Source organism: Trachinotus anak, unplaced genomic scaffold (genome assembly GCF_046630095.1).
Source record: "Trachinotus anak isolate AG129_WGS33_773 ecotype Australia unplaced genomic scaffold, CSIRO_AGI_Tana_v1 ptg000020l, whole genome shotgun sequence".
Lineage (NCBI taxonomy): Eukaryota > Metazoa > Chordata > Actinopteri > Carangiformes > Carangidae > Trachinotus > Trachinotus anak.
In genome coordinates this window covers 3,906,243-3,927,273 of record NW_027273871.1, presented here as the reverse complement: position 1 = coordinate 3,927,273, position 21,031 = coordinate 3,906,243, and the positions used below count along the sequence as shown (strand labels likewise).

Sequence of the window (21,031 nt, the reverse complement as noted above, 5' to 3'; positions counted from 1 at the left end):
CTATTTGTTCAAATTTGACTCAGTTATGATTATATTATATTTCATTTACATCCCTTATATAGTATAAACACAAGTTAAGATGCTGTACAGTTGACAAATAAATAAACAAAAAAGAAAATGCATCACATCTAAATAAATATGAATAAATAAAATGAAATGCTTCATTAATAGTAAATACTCATGTTGCTTTTTCATGTTGCCACAAGTCTGAGTATTTCTATTGTTCTTTTGCATGTATGTCCATAAAACCTGTCTCACAATATGCCAAACAACCATCCTAATGTACTGTCTTTCTATAGATCTACAAAAAATGGGTGCTTTATCCATCCAGTATATTTTGCTGCATGCACATTGAAAACAGCTCTAAGGATCAGATATAAAGATGCAGATGATGAGTCTTTGCAACTGCAGGAAAGTTTGGACCAAAAGGAGGAAAGGGGAGGGAATGACATTATGTGAAGAAAAAGTTTTTGGCATGGTGGCCACAGCAGGAAGCATGAGTGTGTGTGTGTGTGCTGTGATGTAACACTGATGTGATTTAAAGGTTGGGAAGCAGAGATGAAGCAGAGTGTTCTGGATAGGAATGCATGGCTGGCCGACTCTGTGCTGAGCAAGACTGTGCTGTGCTGCTCCTGGGCAAGACAGGAGCAGCCTGGAAATGAGAAGCTGAAACGTGGCTTTGCATGAAAAAACAAATATTACTCAACAATCTGAAAGAAAACAAAGCGAGAAGAGGGAGAGAATCTGCTGTGCAAACATCTGCCTCTGTATATTTCAAAACAAAGCACAGCTCAGCCTCAGGTATATTCAGACTGCACTCTAATCTCCTCAACAAAGCTGACTTTGACGGCAAGCATGGCCTTCTGTTTCATCAAATCACTTTAGCTTCACTGCATGTATTTGACTCTTTATAACAGTTTACAGGCTTTTACTGTGGAATATCATTCCATAGTTTGCTGAAAAATATTACAAGCAATGTGTTGGAGAATATTATCATGGTGCTTATTCAGAGTGTAGGCTCCCCAGGCAGATGAAGAGAACACTGCTAGTCCACAGACCCACCTAGTGCTGAAATCCCATCAGCTAACAGGAGTGCAGCTCCTCACACAGGGAGGGATTTACCATTTATTCTACACCGCACCACCTTTTTTCTGCAACTCATTTGCAACTTTATTAACTTTATTAGACTTCATTAAAAATATGCAACAACTTTCACTACACATGCTTGTTAAACACATTGTGATTGCTGCATGGGCACATGTCAACATTTACTATTTCTCATGTTGAAATTGACATTTTAACTGTGTCCTCTCACATGTAGCAGATATTTTCATTTCGTTTGAAGGGATGAAATCACTCGTCACACAGAGGAAAATGTGTCTTATTGTGAAATATAAACTGACACAAGTGACAGGAGCGTACCAAATAAAAATAAAAAAACAGCAGGGCATCAAAAAAAAGCACGTGTCAGTTTTCACATGACTTTATGTGTTGGTTACTGTAAAAATAGCACAGCCTTGCAGAGAGGATTAGTAACGTGTCCTGGTCTCTGCACTGCGTGGCACATGTAAGAAAATTTGGTCTTAATTTGAAGAGGCTCCACATGTGCTAACATTAAAAGCAAATTCTAATCAAAAGCAATATTGCAGCTGAGTTGCTTTCATTAGGAAATCTAAAAACCCTAGCTTCAAGTCACCAGATGTTCTGCCAGAAAGAAACACAGCTAATAACAAACAAGACATTTTCCATCATCACCAACTTAAATATTAGTGCTGTTCACTTTTTTCCATAATGAGACATTAAAGATCTCAGATGGGTGTGATGGGAGGCATCAGTCTCAGCGTCTCACCCTGAGCTTTACAGGATTCCTCTTGTGACACCCAGCTCAACAACACCTGGTCCCTACTCACTCTGCCTTTTGATTGTCTGTCTCCAAACAACAGTGTCCAGTCAGACACTGCTCGGTGACGCCACATAAGCTTCAGTTTTCTTCAGTCATAGTAGGAAAAACCATGCTGCACTTAGCACTTTTGATCATGAACAGAAAAACACACTACTACCGCAAACTAACTACTACCGTCACCTCCAAAGACATAAGACATAGATGAGGTATGTACCAAACAGCTTAACACATTGTTTCACCGCTGACTGTGTGTGTGTGTGTAACTATAGCAGTAAATGTGTGTTCAGACAGGTAAGAGCCATGACGCCGCGCTCTGTGCCTCTAGCTATCTGTGTGTAGGATCAATCCCAGGCCATAGACAACCACACTGGACCATTGTTGTAGCATGGGGGAGGGATGGCTCCCTCCAAAAGGACCCTAATCTGGTGTGAGCAAAGGTGGGGGTTAGAGCGGTGGACCAACCACATTAAGTCTGCAGCAGAGGGGAAGAGGAAAAAGGGAGTTTCAACATCATTTAGGCACCGAGTCTGATCATTTCTCTGACTTTTGAACCGTGTTAACACTTAAATGAAAATCTGAATACTCTCATGAATCTTGCTACTGGTGTCCATGCACATAGATGTACGCTGTGTCTTTGTTTGTCCCAGTGCTGGAAGAAGTTTTTGTTTTCTTGACGTGAGTAAAAGTTAGTAACTGTATAAGTGTGTTCACTTAATTAGTAAAAGTTCTTGCTTGCTTTGTAATTATTTCTTTTGAAAATGCTAAATCATTCATGTCCCATCTTCTGCTAACAGCATCATATTTAACAAGCTAATTATATTTTTTCTATGACATACAATTTGTTTTATATGAACATTACAAATCAGCTTGTATCACTTGGATAAATGTGGTGGAGGAAAAACACACACGCGTTCCCTCTGAAATGTGATGGAGTAGAGGAATTTGCAGAATTTTTGTAGGCTTTTCTTTCATTTTAAAATGTAATGGCTTTCCCTTTCCATTTTTTGTAACTGAAATTCATCAGCACTGTGTCATGGCTCAGTTCGTTCAGTCTTCATTACAGAAAGAATGTTCCCATTCATTCGGATAAAAATGAGGAGCAGATCCAAAGCAACACTTCGTGGTGTTGTCCAGATGTCTTATGCATTTTTAGGGTCGTATGAATCCCAACTCCCTTAAAGTGTTTGCACGTAGGTAAAAATAAAACTGCATTCTGACGTGTGTAGTTCACAAAAAGTACATATAACAACAATTTGTGGTTATGCACATTCTTAATTTAGAGACACTTTAACTTTTCCTCCACAGAACATGTGGACGTCTCTCTTAGTTTGGGTTAGTCTGCCATCTTTTGGACAAACCAGATATGACTTGAGATAGATAAAGATTTTTCAATCTTTGTAAAGCTTCAATTAACCACAGACACAAGTTCCATTGAGTTCAGTGCATCACAGTGAGGGATCCATATGATTGTGGTTTAGTCTTGAATTGAAACATTTTCTGTGGGAAGATGATCCAGATCTTGTTGGACATTCTAGCACACCCTCTGAATTGGATCACATCTAGTGACATGAATAAGGAAATAAAATTGAAATGATTTGACCACCAATGACATGTTGAGCCATTACAGACATGTCTGTCATTTTGCCTTTAAAACATGAGTCATGTGGCATCCTGTGAGTGTTGGCCCTTGCTGTGTGTCAGGCTCAGTCCGTCCCTAGACTGGGAGCAGGCTGCCCTCCAGTGGTCAGTATATAGAACTACATGACACATGGATACACCTATCACAGCATGGGCCACACTTTGGTTCCAAAAGTTATTGGTAAATGCTAATGTATTTAGCTTTTATTTACTTTGCTTATTTCATGAAAATGTCAGCACTCATGAACAATCACATGACAGTCCACAGAACCCAGAGCCTGGTTCTGCTCCAGGTTTCTGCTTCTTACAAGGAAGTTTGTCATTGCTGCTGCTCGCCCATGGTGGGAATTATTGGGTCTCTGCAATCAATATGATAAAGAGTTTAATCTCAACCTGCTCTATATAACAAGTGAATTGAGATAACTTCTGTTGTAATTTGACACTATATAAATAAATATTGACTTGACAATGTTAAATCAGATTCTCCAGAACTGTAGTTGCATGTCTCGGGGTTTAATAAATGAAATGAAATAGCATTCAGATTCTTCTCCTATGTCCCTGTGCAGATTCTAAGTGAATGTGGAATGCTGAGTTGAAATGTTGTATTTAGTTTTTTCATAAATAAGCAAAGTTTTAGTGTTTGGTATGTTTCCTTCACCCTAGACTCAAGCATAGGTGGAAAAAAGCATTTGAACATGCTGTTACTGGTGTGTTGCGTGACAGATACAAACACAAGCATTTTCAAAATAGTAAAAGTATTCGTCGTATTTTCTTGGAAAAAAATTGATTTACCACCAGCATTAAGTAGAAAGGGGCTTTTTCTGTTTCACTTCTTTTAAACAAAGAAATGAATAGATCTGTGATTTTCAAAGGCTTGTGAAATATGTGAAATATTTTTTATTCAGTTTATTTTTGGTGTTGTAGAGATTTGTGTCCCGCACTGTTCTGATGTGAACCATTCATGCTTAATTCTCAGTAACCTTTTAAAACACACTGTCTCACCTGAGGGACCCTTTGACCTTGGCAGATTTAGTTTTGGTCTGTTTGGCCTTTCTCAGTCTTCACACAACCTTGACAAGTAATACATTGTTTGAAAGCTTGAAGTCTCCTGATCCTGTGTGTGCAAAGAATCACCACATCACCACACCACCGCAACAGCTGCTGATACAGAATTGATTCATTGTGGCTATGGTGTGTTTTCCCAAAAAATGTTTGTGCCTCTGTAACTTTGGTTTACCAACTCTTATACTCATCTCTGAGATTTTTGGTTTTAAAATGTAAAGTTACCTTTCAACGAGACCAGGGTTATGAAAGGTCAATACTAATGTTCTTATTTTGAGAACATTATTTCCGGGTTTGTGTCTGGTAACAGCTCAACTGTGTGCAAATGTATTAAAATATTTTCTAAAACTATACCACCATTAACCTTTTTATTATGATATTTTTACATGTTGTAAATTAACACACAGCATTTTAATTTTTTTTTTTTTTTAACTTTATTGAACACAAGAATTTCTGGCAGAATGCAATGTCAAAATGTGTTTTCCTTCCTTTCTCAGTTAGTATTCAGTATTTACACCGGTGACAGCGGGCAGACAGACAGAGGAGTGATAGCCTACTGATGTTTGAACTACTCTGTTGTTTACAGAGAAGAGCTGAAGAACAAGGAGCTCTGGATCAATTACAGCGACCAGCTGTTGGCAGTGGAGGAGCAAGAATCCTATCAGACTGAATATGAAGCAGTTGGCTGTTACACAGTTGTGTGTTAGTGATTCCCACGGTGAGACAGAGCACCTTAGCTTTATTTGGTTTTTTTTTTTCTCTTTTTCAAAACCCTGAAAAATCCGTGCTGCTTTGTCTCCTCACAAATGCTGAGTGAGATGAGAAAACCTAGTAGATGTGTTTATTCTGACTGAATCAAGTGGTGGCCTCAAACACAAAAATGCAAGGCTGCCTCTATGTCATTGTTGTATTTGTGAGGTGTCTGAACAAGAGGTGCTGATTCACCCAGTGTCCTCCACAAATAGATTTCAGGAGCTGTGACATGAATGGAAAAAGTTTTCAGGCGAACTTGCATAAAAAGTGGCCGCATGTTTGCATTAATTTGGACAAAACAAAACATAAAAAAACAAAAAAATAACTCACATGGTTCTTTTCGTACATCTTCACACTATATTTCAGCAGAAACAGTACAGGTTGTTTATGACACTCCTCACTGCTTTATTACATTTCAGAGCTTTGTGAAGCAAACATAAAAAGTTTGGGAAAAAGGACAAGTTTCACAACACTTGAAAAAAGGATCAATACAATACATGAAGCTTCAATAATTTTTTCCCATGTCAAAATATCCAGTTCTAATATATTTTGCATGCTTGCATCTGACAAATCCAACAATTTCAAATCCTATAGAGAAAATGGGACCTGAGCAAAGTGTAACTGTGTCTTGTACTTTGACGTGATGGTTTGCGGGATGGTGTTCTCATGTGATGCTAGTTTTCTAGGAATGGCGAGTCAGTATATTTTCTTCTGAGTCCGGTTTATTACAACTTGGCACTCATTTGTGCCATTCAGGCGATCATTTCTCTGAGTTATGATCGCATCATACTCACCAGGTCAGTTGGCGAGGTGTGGAAACAAGGCAACATCACTACAACAAAGTCTAATCAGATTCCTTTCCGACTGACTCCTTTTTCCTTTTCCATTGTTTTGAATAATGTATTTATGCATTCCCAGATTTCAAGTAACTTGGTGAGTATCGTGTTCATCATAAAGACAGTCATGATGGCCAAACCTGTGTCTATAAGATCCAAGTTACAATAAACCAGAATGATCCTTTAACAAGGACAGTGTAGAGAAAACAGCATATACACCACAACACATTAATGCAGCCATTCAAAATATACCAGACAATTGAAACAAAGCGTTGCTTAATTTACAACTGTGAGATGTCGTAAATGAAAAAGCTCATGGGCAGGAAGATGGAGATGTGAGACTTTGAATGAGCAGACTCTGAGGGGAATGGAATGCATGCCACCACTTCTTATTCAAAGGCACTGTGTCTTTCCAGTTTGCTGCTGTCAGACTTCTGCACGTTGGTGTAGGGAATAATGTTGCACACTATCAGCTACATCTTTTCACAATCAAACTATTTGCTTAACTCTATGACAAAGGACACAATGGATTCACACATTCACAGTGTACTAGCTTGCAGTCTAAAGTAGGAGAAAACACTGCAAAAAAAAGTCACTTCATTTTTTTTTTTTTTTTTACCTTCCAAATCCACAGCAGGGCACTATGACTTGAAAAAAAAAAACATTCTGAAACCGTTTCATTGACTTTCTCAGCATAAAAAGACCTTTCAACACCACAGACCAATTTCCATCCTGGTGAGTCAAAGGAGGCCAAATTTAATCTTCAGTCAGTTTTGTTTTTTTGCCACTGAAAGGCTATGCTTAATGGCTTGCATGTGTACATTCACTTATAGACACTGACTGTAAAGTCATTAATCGTTCCATTTACGCCAAACTTCAGAGTTATGCAACCCAGCAAAATTTCCCACAGGTATCCTTACCACCTGTGACAGTTTTTTTTAAAGGACCTAGCTATTTTTTTAGTAGTTTAACACATCGGTTTCTACACCAAGTATTTACTGATGACAAAGTCACCTCGGTTTGGGTATTTTTCTCCAGCAAGCATGTTAAAATATCCACAGACAATTGGCATTATCTTAATCTTGATCCTTATCATTATTAACGTCCACAAAAACATAAAAGCTTTGCTGGACAGAATCTGATGCTGGTGCATGTGGTGAATGAAATGACAGATGCTGGTAGATGAGATCCACATGCTGAACATCTCTACAGTGGCCAGAGCAGGGCCAGCATTAGGTAGCTCCACTGAAAGAAACAGCTCGACTGTGACAGGCTGGTTACATAACAAGCTGATGATGATCACTTGACCAGCTCACCTAAATAGAATATCAACCACAAAGAGAAATATTTTCCCCTTAATGTTCATTCTTTTTGGTTCATTCAGTTGTATTCTATAGTGTTTTTAACAATCCCCTTAGAAAGCCTGCAGGGTTTCGACTGGTGACGTCTACCTCACCATCCAGGCTGAGACTAGCATCACCAAACACAGCAAAGATGTTGCCACATGCAAAACCAAATGCAGTCTCCTGTCTCTGCTTTCATGGTTAATTGTGGTTTGGTTGTTATTTCGGCAATAAAATGATGATGATTTATTTCCATTAGATTGAAAACAAAACAGACCTCAGCTGTCCTGTATTCATGTTTAGTATAACGCCAGCTGTTTGTGAGTATTTAACATACACAGTAAACAGAGATCTATATTGGAGACACAGCTCTAACTCTAATTTAATCCAAACTATGTATATTGTTTTTGTGGCTTTGTGTTATTTCTTTAACTTAATGTACCTGAATTTCCTGTTTTTATTGTGTCTTTAATATCTGGCCAGTTATAACAGGCAACAGTAAGTGGACATTGTGCAAAGTATTTAGTGATGAAGTGAGTTTAAAATGACGTGATAACCTGTAGCTACTAAACCTACATTACATGTCACATCACTGCAGGCACAAACTAATTAAAGACTTAACTGCGAGGTGGTGGGGGAAGCGGTGACACAGACTCACACTGACAACAGCTGTGGTGAAGGTGAGAAAACAATGGCTGATGGGATCAGATGTTTGGTCAGTCAGAGGTAAAGAAGTCTCAGAAACCTGAGCCTTTAGACCAATTCATTTAAAAGCAGTGAGATTTAGAAGTTAGCACAAACAGGGAAACAAAGTTGGGGATCAGACACCAAGTAGAGGCCGTTAACTACTTGGCAAGAAACTGAACGTGATGTTTGAGACCAACTGCAGTCAGAAAAAAATGGGTGTGTGAAGAATTCAACTAGTTTGGCCAAAAAACCTGCAAATGCTAAAAGCAATTCTACTTTGTTTCCCAACAAACATGTCTACATCTCAGTCCAAACCTGTTGATTGAAATTGCTTTGACAGAACACATGTGACCTTTTTTGAGTTACTGTTAAGCCCAAACCTGTCAGGTAAAGAACTGGTCTAAAAACGCTTAGAGGAAACCTCTGGAAAGGGTATGTGCGTGAGAGAGAAAGAAAGAAAGAGGTGTGTTCTCACATTAACCTAAAGAAAACCAAATCACAATAAAAACAACACACACACATAAGCTGTGTCCCACCGCAGGCGCCACCTCCTTCAAAGTGTGTGGTTTACAAGGGATGGCACTGAAGGTTAGCGGGCTGAGACGAGTCAGAAGATTCATCTTAGCATCATCGCTAATTCCCAGCATGCACTACTAAACTAATGGGTGGTCCTTGTCAACACCTAAGGTCAAAAATTACAAGCAGAAAGTTGCCCTTGAACAGCCCAGGATAGTTCAGGCACTGGTAAATCTATCCATTTATAATTTAATTAACTTTAACTAAATAGCTACCGACAAGAAGGAGCAGTGGACTTTAAGCCTGGCTTATTATTTACATCCTGTAGTTTCCTATATCATTGGTCCAGTTCATATAATACATTTACCAGTGACCATGTGAATACACCTGGTATATTTGGTCACATAAAGATTTTCCGTCTTAACGATTTGATGAGGAAAGGAAGCGGTATGTAGGACTTTAGATACAAAGAACACACCAGTAGCTTCCATCAAATTTAGGTGAAGTAAGGCAGCGTTTCTCTTCTGGAATCTAACGCAGTTGGACTTTGATGGATGTGGCCCCTGAGAAGGAACGCAGCTGTAATCCTAAATATGACAATTTCCTTATCCTTAATCCAACCCAACCCTGTCCCCTAAGAGTTATGTCCATATACAGCTCATTTACAACAGCAAATGTGTTTTGAAAGAAACCTAATGTCATTTGGATTACGATCTTTATCAACATCATAAGGACACATTTTTAATTAGGTTGGAAAATGCAGCAATAACATGTCTTCCAAAGCATAAAAGTATATAAACACAGGTTTTAGGGAGACAGGGTTGAACCACATGAACCTTAGCCAGCAAGATAATCTTTTCTCTGGTGTCTTGTTCTGTTTCATAGCTTAGGCTACATGGTTTCTGGACCAGAATTATATGGAGACAAGAAAAAAAACAAAACAAAAAAAAAAACATCTAAAGAGGAACCAAATGACAGCAACGTGTACAGAAATACAGTAACTTTGCAAAAACAGGCATGCTAATGTTCTAATCTCTAGCCCTGGAAATAACACATTTAAAAAAAGCTAAATATGCAATAACGTCTGCACATTATTTAAACACAACAAAATATCCACATAGGAAAACAGACCCATGATCCATTACCACGATGATGACCATACTGCATAAAGAATAGTATTGTTGGTAATGCACCAGTCTTACATGTGTGTACATGATGAAGGCAGTAATCTGTGAAGTAAAGCTACAGTCCAACCATGGTTATCTAGAGGAAAATAGTTTTTCAGATTCCGTATTTAACAGTTTATCAATTCAATATTACATACAAAAAAGAGGGTGAACTACAAGCATGAATTTTGCTTTTTTTCTGTGAGAATTAAACAAACAGAAACTGACGTACAAGGAACTAAGGCATGTGCATGAGGTCTTTACATTTTCCTGGTCAGAGGACGCTGCAGAAAGAGACCCATGATTTCTTTTTTCTTTTTATTTTTTTTTTAGCTTTTCTGTTGCTTCTTGTTGTATTTTTCTGATGCGATGGGGTGGTGCGTGACATTGCCTTGAGGTTTCAGTGACTGTGACCCCCCTCGATTAACCTTAAAAACCCACACCCTACCACCCTTCCAACCCCAACCACCTTTTTCCTCCTGATGCTCTTGGGTGAGAAGATTACGCTTTACTTTCGTTGCCGTTCATCTGGGGAGCCTCGTTGGGAACTGTCTTCACCTCGGCCGTGGCGTTCTTCACCTCTGTCTCGGCTTTAGTGTTATCGTCCTTCACAGTCTTACCACTATGTGGACAAACAGTAGCAGGAGAGAACCACAGAGAGACAAAAAGAGAGGAGATTCTGTTAGCAGCAATTCACTATGTCTCAGTCTCACAGCTAAACTGTCTGCTCTGAGCTGCCTTTTGTGTCATTTTTCAAAGAAAGACGGGAAAAGAAAAATCTGGGGGAAAACATGCAAGATGCTTTGAGGGAATCTGTTTTCCCTCCTGGAACTGAATGCATTTCACACATAATGGGATCAAGCTCACTATCCTAGCCAGACATCAATAAGAGTACATGGATGTCACAGCTATTTTTAAGGAACAATGAATGCCGATGTGGAATGAGACAGGGCCGGTACAGTAGGCACAATGCATGAAGGAATGAAAGACTGAGGCATAACCTACAACACAAACTGCAATACACAAGAGGATTACACGGCGTCTGGACTGAGCCGGGACACAAAGGGAAGAGACTTTAAAGCCATACTTCACTTAAGTCTGAAATGTTCTGCTGTGAGCATGTGTACTGCTGTTGGAAACATTTGTAGTAATATGCTGCAGCTGCTGCGGCTTCCATTGTGAAAAAGTGGTGCAAAATGTTACACTTTAGTGTTGTGTCTCCTTCTTTCCTCTATGTTAACTCTCAAATAGCAACTATAATCAATACATTTCTCCATTCTGCTGACACATATACATGCTCTCTGTGGGCTTGGGAAAGTTAGGTCAGGGACTGTCCTATATACAGGATCCATAAATACATCCAACCCCGCCAGCCTTTTAACTGACACAGGCGGCCTATAAATACCTTCAGACTAGATCTTTGGAAACTTTGATCTCTAGTGTTAGTTTAAATAATATCTCATGTCCATTCAAACAAGAACCAATGAGCAGGAGTCGGGCTGACAATGTCAAATCCGCCCTGAGGGTAGCAGCAGATGGATGGCCATTCATGTCATGTTAGTTTGTTTACGAAGTTGACAGTTTTTATCTGATGGTGGTGCTCAAGGGAAGGTCAAAGAGCATCCAAAATGGAAAGGGCAGGTGCTCGGGGGAACATGAATTCACCCAGAAAATGTTATGCCTTCCTGCAAATTTATATTTTTCTTATGAACAAATTGAAATTTTGCCCTGAAAACCTCAGGGGATGATGTGTTGGTGATGGGGATCTCCTGACCAGACAGGGGTGCACTCTGATGACTCGGTGATGATTGTATTATCTACAGTATAGTCCCAAATTACTCTTAGGACTACCCTTTGCTGCATATTTCAGTCCTCCTTTAGTCTGAGCCTTATCTTAAATACTTTGTTTGATCAGGCAACAGACTTCTGAAATGGTTTAAAGTGTGGAAAATAAAATATTGGACCATGTGGATTCAACCAGGCCATTTTCATAGATATAGTAAAATAAATGAGTCATGGCCAAAACCACTTACTAAGCTTATACAAAGTATTTTATTATGATATCTATTGTGTATATTTTTGTAATAAGGGCAATAAGACACATGACTACACAAGTCCCCTCTAATCCAGCTGCAGTGTTCAGACACCTTGATAACACTTCAACCAAAACAACATCAGACAACAGCTGACACATCTTTGCAATAACAAAAATCATACTCCTGTCAAGGTCAATCTATACTTGATAAAGTGAAATGATTTTACAAATTGGATGTTACTTTCTGTAGTGAGTCTGCGGTGTTCCGGCAGAGTCTAATGTGGGCTGACTTCACTGTGATCTGTCACAGGCTGCACAAATTTTACCTTTAAATGTTCTTAGCATGTTTTGTTCTCATTCTAAATTCAGTCTGAATTTATGAAATAAGGTTCACAAGGACAACAATATCATAGCATAATGGACTGGTTTAGTCAACAAGTGATAATGCCCCACATTTACATAAGCCATACAGAGTCTGAGAGAATCCATGTTTAGCGCTGAAGTGTCTGACCTTTACGTGGTCTAACTCTTTCATGCTGCACGTCACCCTCAACTCAATGAGCACTACACTGCTTCCATTGAAGTTCATTACTCTTCTAAACAGTGTCCTTTAATCTGCACTTTTTTATGGAACTATCCAGGCCATTATTCTCTTTCAAACATTGTTTTAAATGGGGTGTGTAGCAGCATCATGAAATCCATTTATATATGTGATATGTTGGGGTCTGTGGTCTATGGAAATGGTCTGCAAAGATACTTTTCTACTCAAGAGAGAAAAATGGGTCCTAAGGAGGAGTGCACCACACAGAAATCCAATAAATCCACAAGAGGCATGACAAGATATCTCAGTGTTGGGATGCTGAAGAAGGATCACCACATAGATCAGTGGGAGAGCTGTGCTTCAGTCCTGTCAAAGATTCATGAAGAAAAAATCCCTCCTATGACAAGTTTGGTTATATCAAGGTGATGTTGAGCTGACAAGAGCCCTGCTTCTAACTAGCTCTCAACTCCCCGTACTCCATCACTGACATCTTCCTCTGGCCATCCAAGTGAGCAAAGTGTGAGATGAAGGAGAGCGAGTGTGAGGAGTGATTGTCAGTAAGCCTCTGTAATTCATCTTCTGCCACAGCTCTCTCATTATCCTCACAGGCTGTCAGGAATCAGGAACATCTGCAAACTCTTAGGGGAAAAACCTCCAAATGATAACCCATTACAGTACTACTAAAAAAAGACAGGGTTTAAAACAGAAAACAGAGCTGCCTATTTTTTTTCTTTCTATTATTTCTGATCTAACTGAAAAGGACACAGAATAACAACATGGTGCTGTTGGAGGTCACTGCCACAAGTATTTAATTTACTTGAACAAGTTCATTCACCTTCCAGTTTGTTTACTTGTAGGTTAAATGTCTGATCATCTGACTGCTTGAGGTAATTCTCCTGTTTAACTTCTTTTTTTGAGCATTGTCTCCATGTTTCCTTATCTCAGCATTTAACTTTGTGTGTACAATCTTATTAGTATAATGGCCATAACTATAAAAACAAGAGATAGGTTTCAATGAACTGGATTTATTCCTTATATATGCTTGTGGTAATGAAAGCTGGAGGTAGTGCTAATACTGGATGACCTGGGATGTGAATAAGGTTTGTTACATCATTCACTATGTGTTGCCCATGATGATGCAGTGATTAGTTTTTCACAGAGATGAAACTTGAGTTGAAATATGAAGAAGCTGCATGGTAGCAAATGAACAAGCAGAGGATGGAGGTGGTGGTTGAATGAAGACAGGCATGTGCTGGTGGGACCCCAGCAGATCCTTTTCTCTCTGCCATTTACCTGCATGACCAACATCTGGCATTCTTAAAGGAAAATTTCACCCTTAAATGCTCCCACAGTGATCATCAACATGTTCGGTTCATTACAGGAAGCACTCTGAGATCAAGTGTACACACTTTCATTTATAACTTTATATTTTCCTTTTTTGCCTTTTTCAACCCTCAAAATAAAGGTGGCTGTTTGTAAAACATACACTAGGCCACCAAGCTTTTAAAAACCAAGGCATGTCTACAATCACAGTTGTACTCCCCTTTAGAACTGCAATTAGATTTCTGGCTGTATATATTCAGGTATAATGAGGCTTTTGTTGGCAGAGACACTGGTATCTCTGCCTCTGGGTCTTTTCCTACAGTATTACCACAGTGGTGCCAAGCCCACAGCCAAACGTACTTTCAGTAGGTGATCAGGCAAAATTGTCAAAATCTACTGAAAGGCAGCAGTGCTGAGAAGCACAGATGAAAGTCTCAGGTCTGACACATTTTGCTGTCATCTTTAACTTCACTTTTTTGTACACTTGAGCTCCTTCACAATGTAATGAAGAGAAAAATGTTTTGATCTCAGACACAGGATCGTTTGAGGCTTTCATCCTCTGTTTTTGTGTTCAGGTAAGAGTTTCAGTTCTTGTATGAAATAAATGCAAGGCCAGTTAATTCAGCTGTTTCATTTTGTCCGTCAACCACTTCCAAATATAAAAAATATATATCAGTACTTTTTTGACGGCTATCAAAGTCCCAAAATAAAATTAAAATGCTTGGTGGTGGGATCAACCTTTAATATTGTCGACCTCACTGGTGAACTCTTGTGGATGTGGTGGTCTGACACCAAAACCACTGCATTTGCATTTTAGGGTGAATTTCTCCTTTATGAATGGCAGACTGATGGGTTATGGGGATGTTTCTAGAATATAAGTAACAAGTTGAGGAATGTGGAAATGGAAGTGATCATACTCATTTTGAGCTGGTGTGGTCGAGTCTGCGCACAGGGCATTGGGAGCATCCTTGGTCGGGCCGTCTACTTGTAAGTCCTTACTCTGAGTGCTGTCAGGGGCTGTGACCAGGTCACACTGGCTCTGTGGCCCATCGGCATTAGCAGAGGGCGGGCTGACTGGCTCTGAGGCAGGGGGCATTGGGTTGGAGGAGGGGGGAACTTTAGGTGTGTCGCTCAGGTCGACCAGGGGCCCGACATCAGGTTGGGTGTTAGCTTTGAGGGAACTGGACTGGGCAACAGGGCTGTTTTGGGGGGAGGACTTGGCAGGGGCCACTTTGGTTGGGCTGGAGGCGCTGGTTGTAAGCGTGGTGCTCTCGCTAGCAGGACTGCTGTGCGCCGTGCTAAAGCTCTCAGTAACTGAGTTAGTGGCAGTGGAGGGGAGCAAGTTTACCACCGTGGAGGTGGTGTCTGCAGCAGCAGGCCTGTTTGTTGGGGAGGAGCAGGACAAACAAGGGAGGACAGGGAGGGATGGGGAGTGGACACAGCATAGAGCCACCAGAAAAGTGAGGGAAAGAAAGAAAAAAGGACAACAAGAGAAATAAGGGGGTAGAGGGAGGGTGCAGGTCAGGGCATAAACAAGGCAGAGTGAGTACTACTGTGCTGCAGTGAAAAAGTAAAATCTACACAATCAAAATGTTAGCAACATATCTGTGGAGGGATAAACAAAAAATAACACAACAATAAACTACAGAAAGAATGTAGGAGTTTTTAGGACTATGATGCTAATATGCTTTTCACAATAAAGCAAGGACTCAGGGGAAGCCAGTGTTTGCTGGTCTGAGACAAACAACTTGGCAAAATCAATCAGGAATAGATTTGACTCTGCTCAGCCTTGGCGTGAAAAGATGAAAACGGGTTCCTGTGGTTATTTTATAGCAATTATAAAGTTTGTCACTTTTCGGCATCTCAGCCTTAACTTAGAGGATTCAAAACAAATGAAAAGTGTGACCCACAGTGTAAAAAAACACTGCAACATAAACTTTAAATTGTGTATAGAAGGGATGCCCTGAGTCATGGATACTCCAAATACTGCTGAGTTTGACTTTTTATAGTCAAAATGAGTCAACATGTTGCTCTGTAGCCCAGCACATCACTGTTTTGGTTTAGTGGAACTACAGACCTACACTTGCAGACCTGAGGCTTATTGAATGTTGACCTGGTGTTACTGTACTGTACAAGGTGCACAGTGTTATTGATCTCATATTAAATATCCCATGTCATACACAGAGATATGCGCAAATGCGAGCTTGAGCGTGGAGTACATGGTGTTTGTAGAAGGGATTAATATAGACAGAGTTACACTGTGTCATTGTTATCATGTGGTGTATATAACTGAGTTTACAACTGAACTATGACTCAATATTTGAATCTACTTTGGCCTGAGCAAAATTATATCTATAAAAACTATTTTTAGCTGAGAATATTCCAATGATTTGATTCATCTCATTATCCAGAGACTGTAAGTCTGGGACACCCCCTACACTGGGGAGGTGGTGCTACTCACTCAGGTTCTGTCAAAGGCGTGGTCTCATTGGGCTCAGTGGGACCCCCTCCTTCTTGGTTCGGGGTGTGTTCTTCCTCTGCTCTCACCTCAACAATGGGCTCCTTAGACTCATCTTTCCTGTTGTGAGATGGAAACAGAGCATAGACACACAGTTTCAGGTCAGACAGGCAGCTTGTGTTATCTCTCTCTCTCTCTCTCTCTCTCACACACACACACACACACTGACACAATTTACTTCTGTACCACTCCAGTCACGTGATGGAAAAATCTATTCAAAGAAACATTCTGGTGATCGGTAGCAATGTAGAACAAATATGATGCATAGTTAATGGGTTGAAACATGCACACACACACTGGTGTTCTCCTTTCAGTTGTCAAACACACTCTCGTTCTCTCATTCCAACATCTGAACATCCTCCACCTGCATCCACCTGCAGGCTCTGATTGTAGCTTTCCCCTGGGGGCCCGTCTGTTATCATCACACTGCTCTGTGATTGAGCTCAGCTTTAAAGTGTTTGCTTGCTGGGGGTGACATGTTTAGATCTAAGGGAAGACATCAGCTGTGTACACATCATGATTCACTCGCAATAAATCTGATTCAGAGAGCTGCTTAGTTGAAATATTTATTTGTTGTGCTGCGTTCTGAAGTTCACAGCTGGTGTGATGACAGACAGTTCAATATATTGAACCAAATTTATGATCAAACAAAGTCTAACATGTAACAACTTCATTTCAACACTATTAGATATTTGCATGGCTAATCCGTTAAATACAGTAGTGGATGATTTACTGTTAATACTCGCTATTCACTTTCATTATAATATGCCGTTGTCAATTAAAAAAAGTATGTTTTCACACTCTGACAATTTTTTGCCCAAAACCTGGTCTAAGCTTCCCTGTACTTTGACTGCTACAGTCAGATAATCAGAATCATCTGGAAAAGACAGGAAGTCAGAGTGAGGTGAATGAAAGCGGCTGCAGCTGCAGCCTGACATAAATATTTTAAGTAGCATCAAAATTATTTGAGCACAGCGAGTCGAGAAGGAAAGCTACCTTTCATCTTTTGCTCTGATGCTTAGGAGCATCAAGTTTTTATATTGTTATTATCTGTTTACACACAGACAGTGCTATAACACAGAGCAACGTTAGTTTGCTTCACCTGATGAGTTTAAGTCCAACATTTCCTTTTATTTTAGCTCTGCTTTGGTGAGGGGAACAGAGAGTTGGTGATTATTCGCTGTTGGTTCGTCACTGTTAGCAAATCTTTTCACATTACACACAGCAATCCGATCCACTGATAATATAAAAATATCGAGTAGTGCACCTTTAAACATGTTGTCATAGACGGTTAAGGGGATGATGATATTCACTTACGTGAATGCTGCCTTGCCCTCTTCAATGTCCTTGGCCTTGGCACCAGGGCCGGTCTTCCCACAGAAGTTAACAGCAATGCACATGAGGAGTCCACACTTGTTGAGGAAGTAGCAGGTGACGTCCACGCCCACCAACAGCAGGAAAAAGACAACAATGAGGATGCCTACGATGGCTCCAGTGCCGAGGCCTGAGACGCCGTCCATGGCGTCTGAAGGGCAAGGACAGGGAGAGGGGATACGCAAGCAAAACAGGCAGGAAAGAGAGGAGGGGGAGAAGAGGAGTCAGGAGAGAGAAAGGGGTTTAACATGAAGGAGAGGGGATAGAAAGGAAGAGAGGGGATAGAAAGAAAGTTAGAAAGAGAGAGGGAGAGAGATGATGAGGAAAGCAGTCAAGCTTTTAATAAACTACTTCAGGTTTCAGTTGTCAGAACCTCAAGTGTGTCGTATCTTTACCCAGGGAATTTGGAGGTAAACCACATCAGAGTCACAAGACAACTAATATGCTGAAAACACAATAAAACCCTCATCTCCGCTTTCATTACAGCGACTTGATATTTACTCATGAAAGCCATCATGGCCGACACACTTGAACTATTCAATTTCACACACAGTCACAGAATTTCCAAAGACTGAAAAAAACACATCTAAATCAGTATGTCAAGACAAAGCAGATCTAAAAAACATCTACGGTTCTATGTACGTTTCTTTAATAAGAGGTGGGTGACAGTATACTTTATACAAATCAGACATTATATTACACTTTGGTGCTATAACCCTTCAATGCTAACCCTTTTATTTGTCACAGGGCTCACATGGCACTTCCACAACAAGCTTGTGACACGTTCTGAGACTATTAACGTTTCTGGTGGGAATGTCTGTACCAAGTTACATGCCGATCCATCCTGTAGTCGTTGGGACAATTTGCGCTAGAGGAAACGCCAGGGGACCACCAAAGTCATTAGTCAAAGTCATTGTCGCTGAGAAATTACATTTATAACCCAGTTATGTTTGGAAGGAAATATCGCTGCCAGGGTTGTGCTCAGCGGAAATAAAGTGCTAAATTATTGCACTCCATGTCATCTGTGGTTGGCGTTTGCTGTAAATTAGTAGTATATGAAAGTAATTTCTAGGAGACAGGGGTTAAAACACATTGTCTGCAAATTTTGTGCAAAACCATATTGATCTGCTGGTGCTGCTGAGATGACTTACATAGTTTGGCTATCAGTTAAGTAAAATGAAAAAATTAGACTAAATCCCTGCTGTCTTATAGTGATGTCAGAAAAGTTGAAAACTATTGATTTACTGCTACAAAAAGGATTTTATCAAAAAGACAAAAGGAAAAAAAAAATCATGGTTATTGATAAAGTTTTTAAATATTAAGTGACACCATCAGTTTTCACTCAAACATTGGGAAACATTGCTTGATTAAAACAGACAGTCTTGCAAAAATCCAGTTCTTTCCCAAGATTTTTAGAAACAGAGCACTGGAATAAACAATAGTCAGAAAAGGCTTTTTTCTTTGAAAGAAAAAAGTTAATACAAGTTATGTGGTTCATAAGACAGCCCTCCACTTACCACCTTTACAAAGAGAACAACCACTTCCACTAACTTTTTTCTTAGCTCCCCTTCAATCTCTGTTTTAGTTGCCCCCTAAAAACCTTAAGGTCGAACAGGTTTATCTCAACATACACAAGCACTCATCACATTTATAATTCCACTTTGAGGTCAAAGTGCAAATGCAGGTTATTTTCTCACTGAGATTATTCTACATAAACAAATGCAAATGCAGTTTATAGACAGGATGGAATAAACAGGATTTGGAGGTCCAAGCCAGTTCAGGCTTTTCAGCTTAGCATTTCAAGAATGGATTTCTCAGCTCTCATCATTCGTTCTGGCATTTGACAAGTTGTTTATAAACCCAGGCTAATAAATAGTAGCCAAATTTCTACCTTTGCATGAAACCTGTGAGTGCATTTTTGCTGAAGCAAAAACAAAACAAAACAAACACAGAAACCATGAACCATTTTGGTGACCTCAGTCGGGTTATCACAAGATTTAGGAAAAGTAAATTACAGTTGAGAAGTGATTGAACTGTCTGAAAATATTTGAACATGAGGCCAGATTTTCATTTCATGGGGACAAACCACAAGCTACTTACCACAATGTGTGAAACAGGAAAAACATTTGTATGGCAGTGCTCACTGGATGTGCATGGATCCTGACAAATATGGTTCGGTTATATATATAATCGTATCAGCTTTCAGGCTTGTCTGCACTGAGCATATCATTTATATACTCAGCTCTGATTGGGTGAAGTTTTTTGTCAATGTGATTGTCATTTTGTCACACAAAGAACTGGGGAGGTGCTGATGGTGACGATGATTTAGTCTGAAATACTTTTAAGTTAAGTGGGGAAGGAAACAACTGTTGCTTCTATTTCATGGAGGAATCAAAAATAAGTGTGACTGGTTGACACTTGACTCCCATGACGTCAGGGGACGTCTGCAGGAAGCGTAATAAGCCTTCATATTTCCCTAAATTATTAATGCAATCACTGCCAACAAAATTCATTAATCATGTCAAACCATCACAACCCATTGCCTGTTTGTATTTAACACTTTTTTTTTCAAGCTGCATTACTTAAGGGAACAGACAGTCTTTTCATAATCCATAGAGACAGAGGGAGGAAGAGGAAGGCTTTTAATGCTTCTCTTACATAGGTTAGCTACTGTAAAGGATCAAGGGCCCCTCAGACTGTCTGAAGAGAACATGAGCACTTTGCAGTTTGAAGACCATCTTTATGTAAACTGATTATACCCACACACCTGAAGGTATAAGGGAATAAGTAGCAGGGAGCAGCGACTGACAAATATGTTTCTACAGTGTGAACCCATGTGTATAGTGGTCTCAACTGAGAATGAATGAGAAAAAAAACAAACAAAAAAACATTAGCTTTAAGTGATGCACTTGCATTTCTGTGTCCATTTTGTGGTTCACTGATGTTGATAGCTTTTGTTGATGGCCTTTGTTCTTTTCATCCTGCTATTACTTTTTCATCGGTCCAGTTTATGTGACATATTCACCATTGACATGTAAAATGTCCAGACTTTATGAGTTGACAAGCACTGCCTGAATGCACCATTAAACACATGACTGACACAAATTAGGGCAAATCATGGCCGTGGTTCTCTTGGCCTTTGAAGTGAATCCTGTAAACATTTGGCTTTCCACCACACATGCACTCCTGTACATGTTCAAACCCTAAAACCCTGCAGGCAGCCGCTGTGGCGCAGGCTTTGCAATGACTGATAATGACTCTTTTTAAATTCCTATCTACGTTCCTCTAACATGTTATGTTTATGTTTGCTGCACTTGTTTGACACATTCATTTTCA

The 21,031-nt window shown here is 39.8% G+C and overlaps 1 protein-coding gene across 14 annotated transcripts in view; it reads right to left on the bottom strand.

Moving 5' to 3' along the window:
- Window positions 1–5,690: 5,690 nt before the first annotated feature.
- Window positions 5,691–21,031, bottom strand: part of ncam1a (neural cell adhesion molecule 1a) — a 249,001-nt gene continuing 233,660 nt past the window's right edge. For 11 of the 14 annotated variants that reach the window (XM_071506415.1, XM_071506417.1, XM_071506421.1 and 8 more), the window contains 4 exons: window positions 17,639–17,846; window positions 16,265–16,381; window positions 14,721–15,182; window positions 5,691–10,526 (listed from right to left, as the gene is read on the bottom strand). In XM_071506415.1, coding sequence (XP_071362516.1) covers window positions 10,406–10,526; window positions 14,721–15,182; window positions 16,265–16,381; window positions 17,639–17,846 — 908 coding nt within the window. In that variant the 3' untranslated portion in view covers window positions 5,691–10,405. The remainder of the gene's footprint in view (window positions 10,527–14,720; window positions 15,183–16,264; window positions 16,382–17,638; window positions 17,847–21,031) is intronic. The other 3 variants (XM_071506427.1, XM_071506430.1, XM_071506428.1) reach the window with 1 other exon arrangement.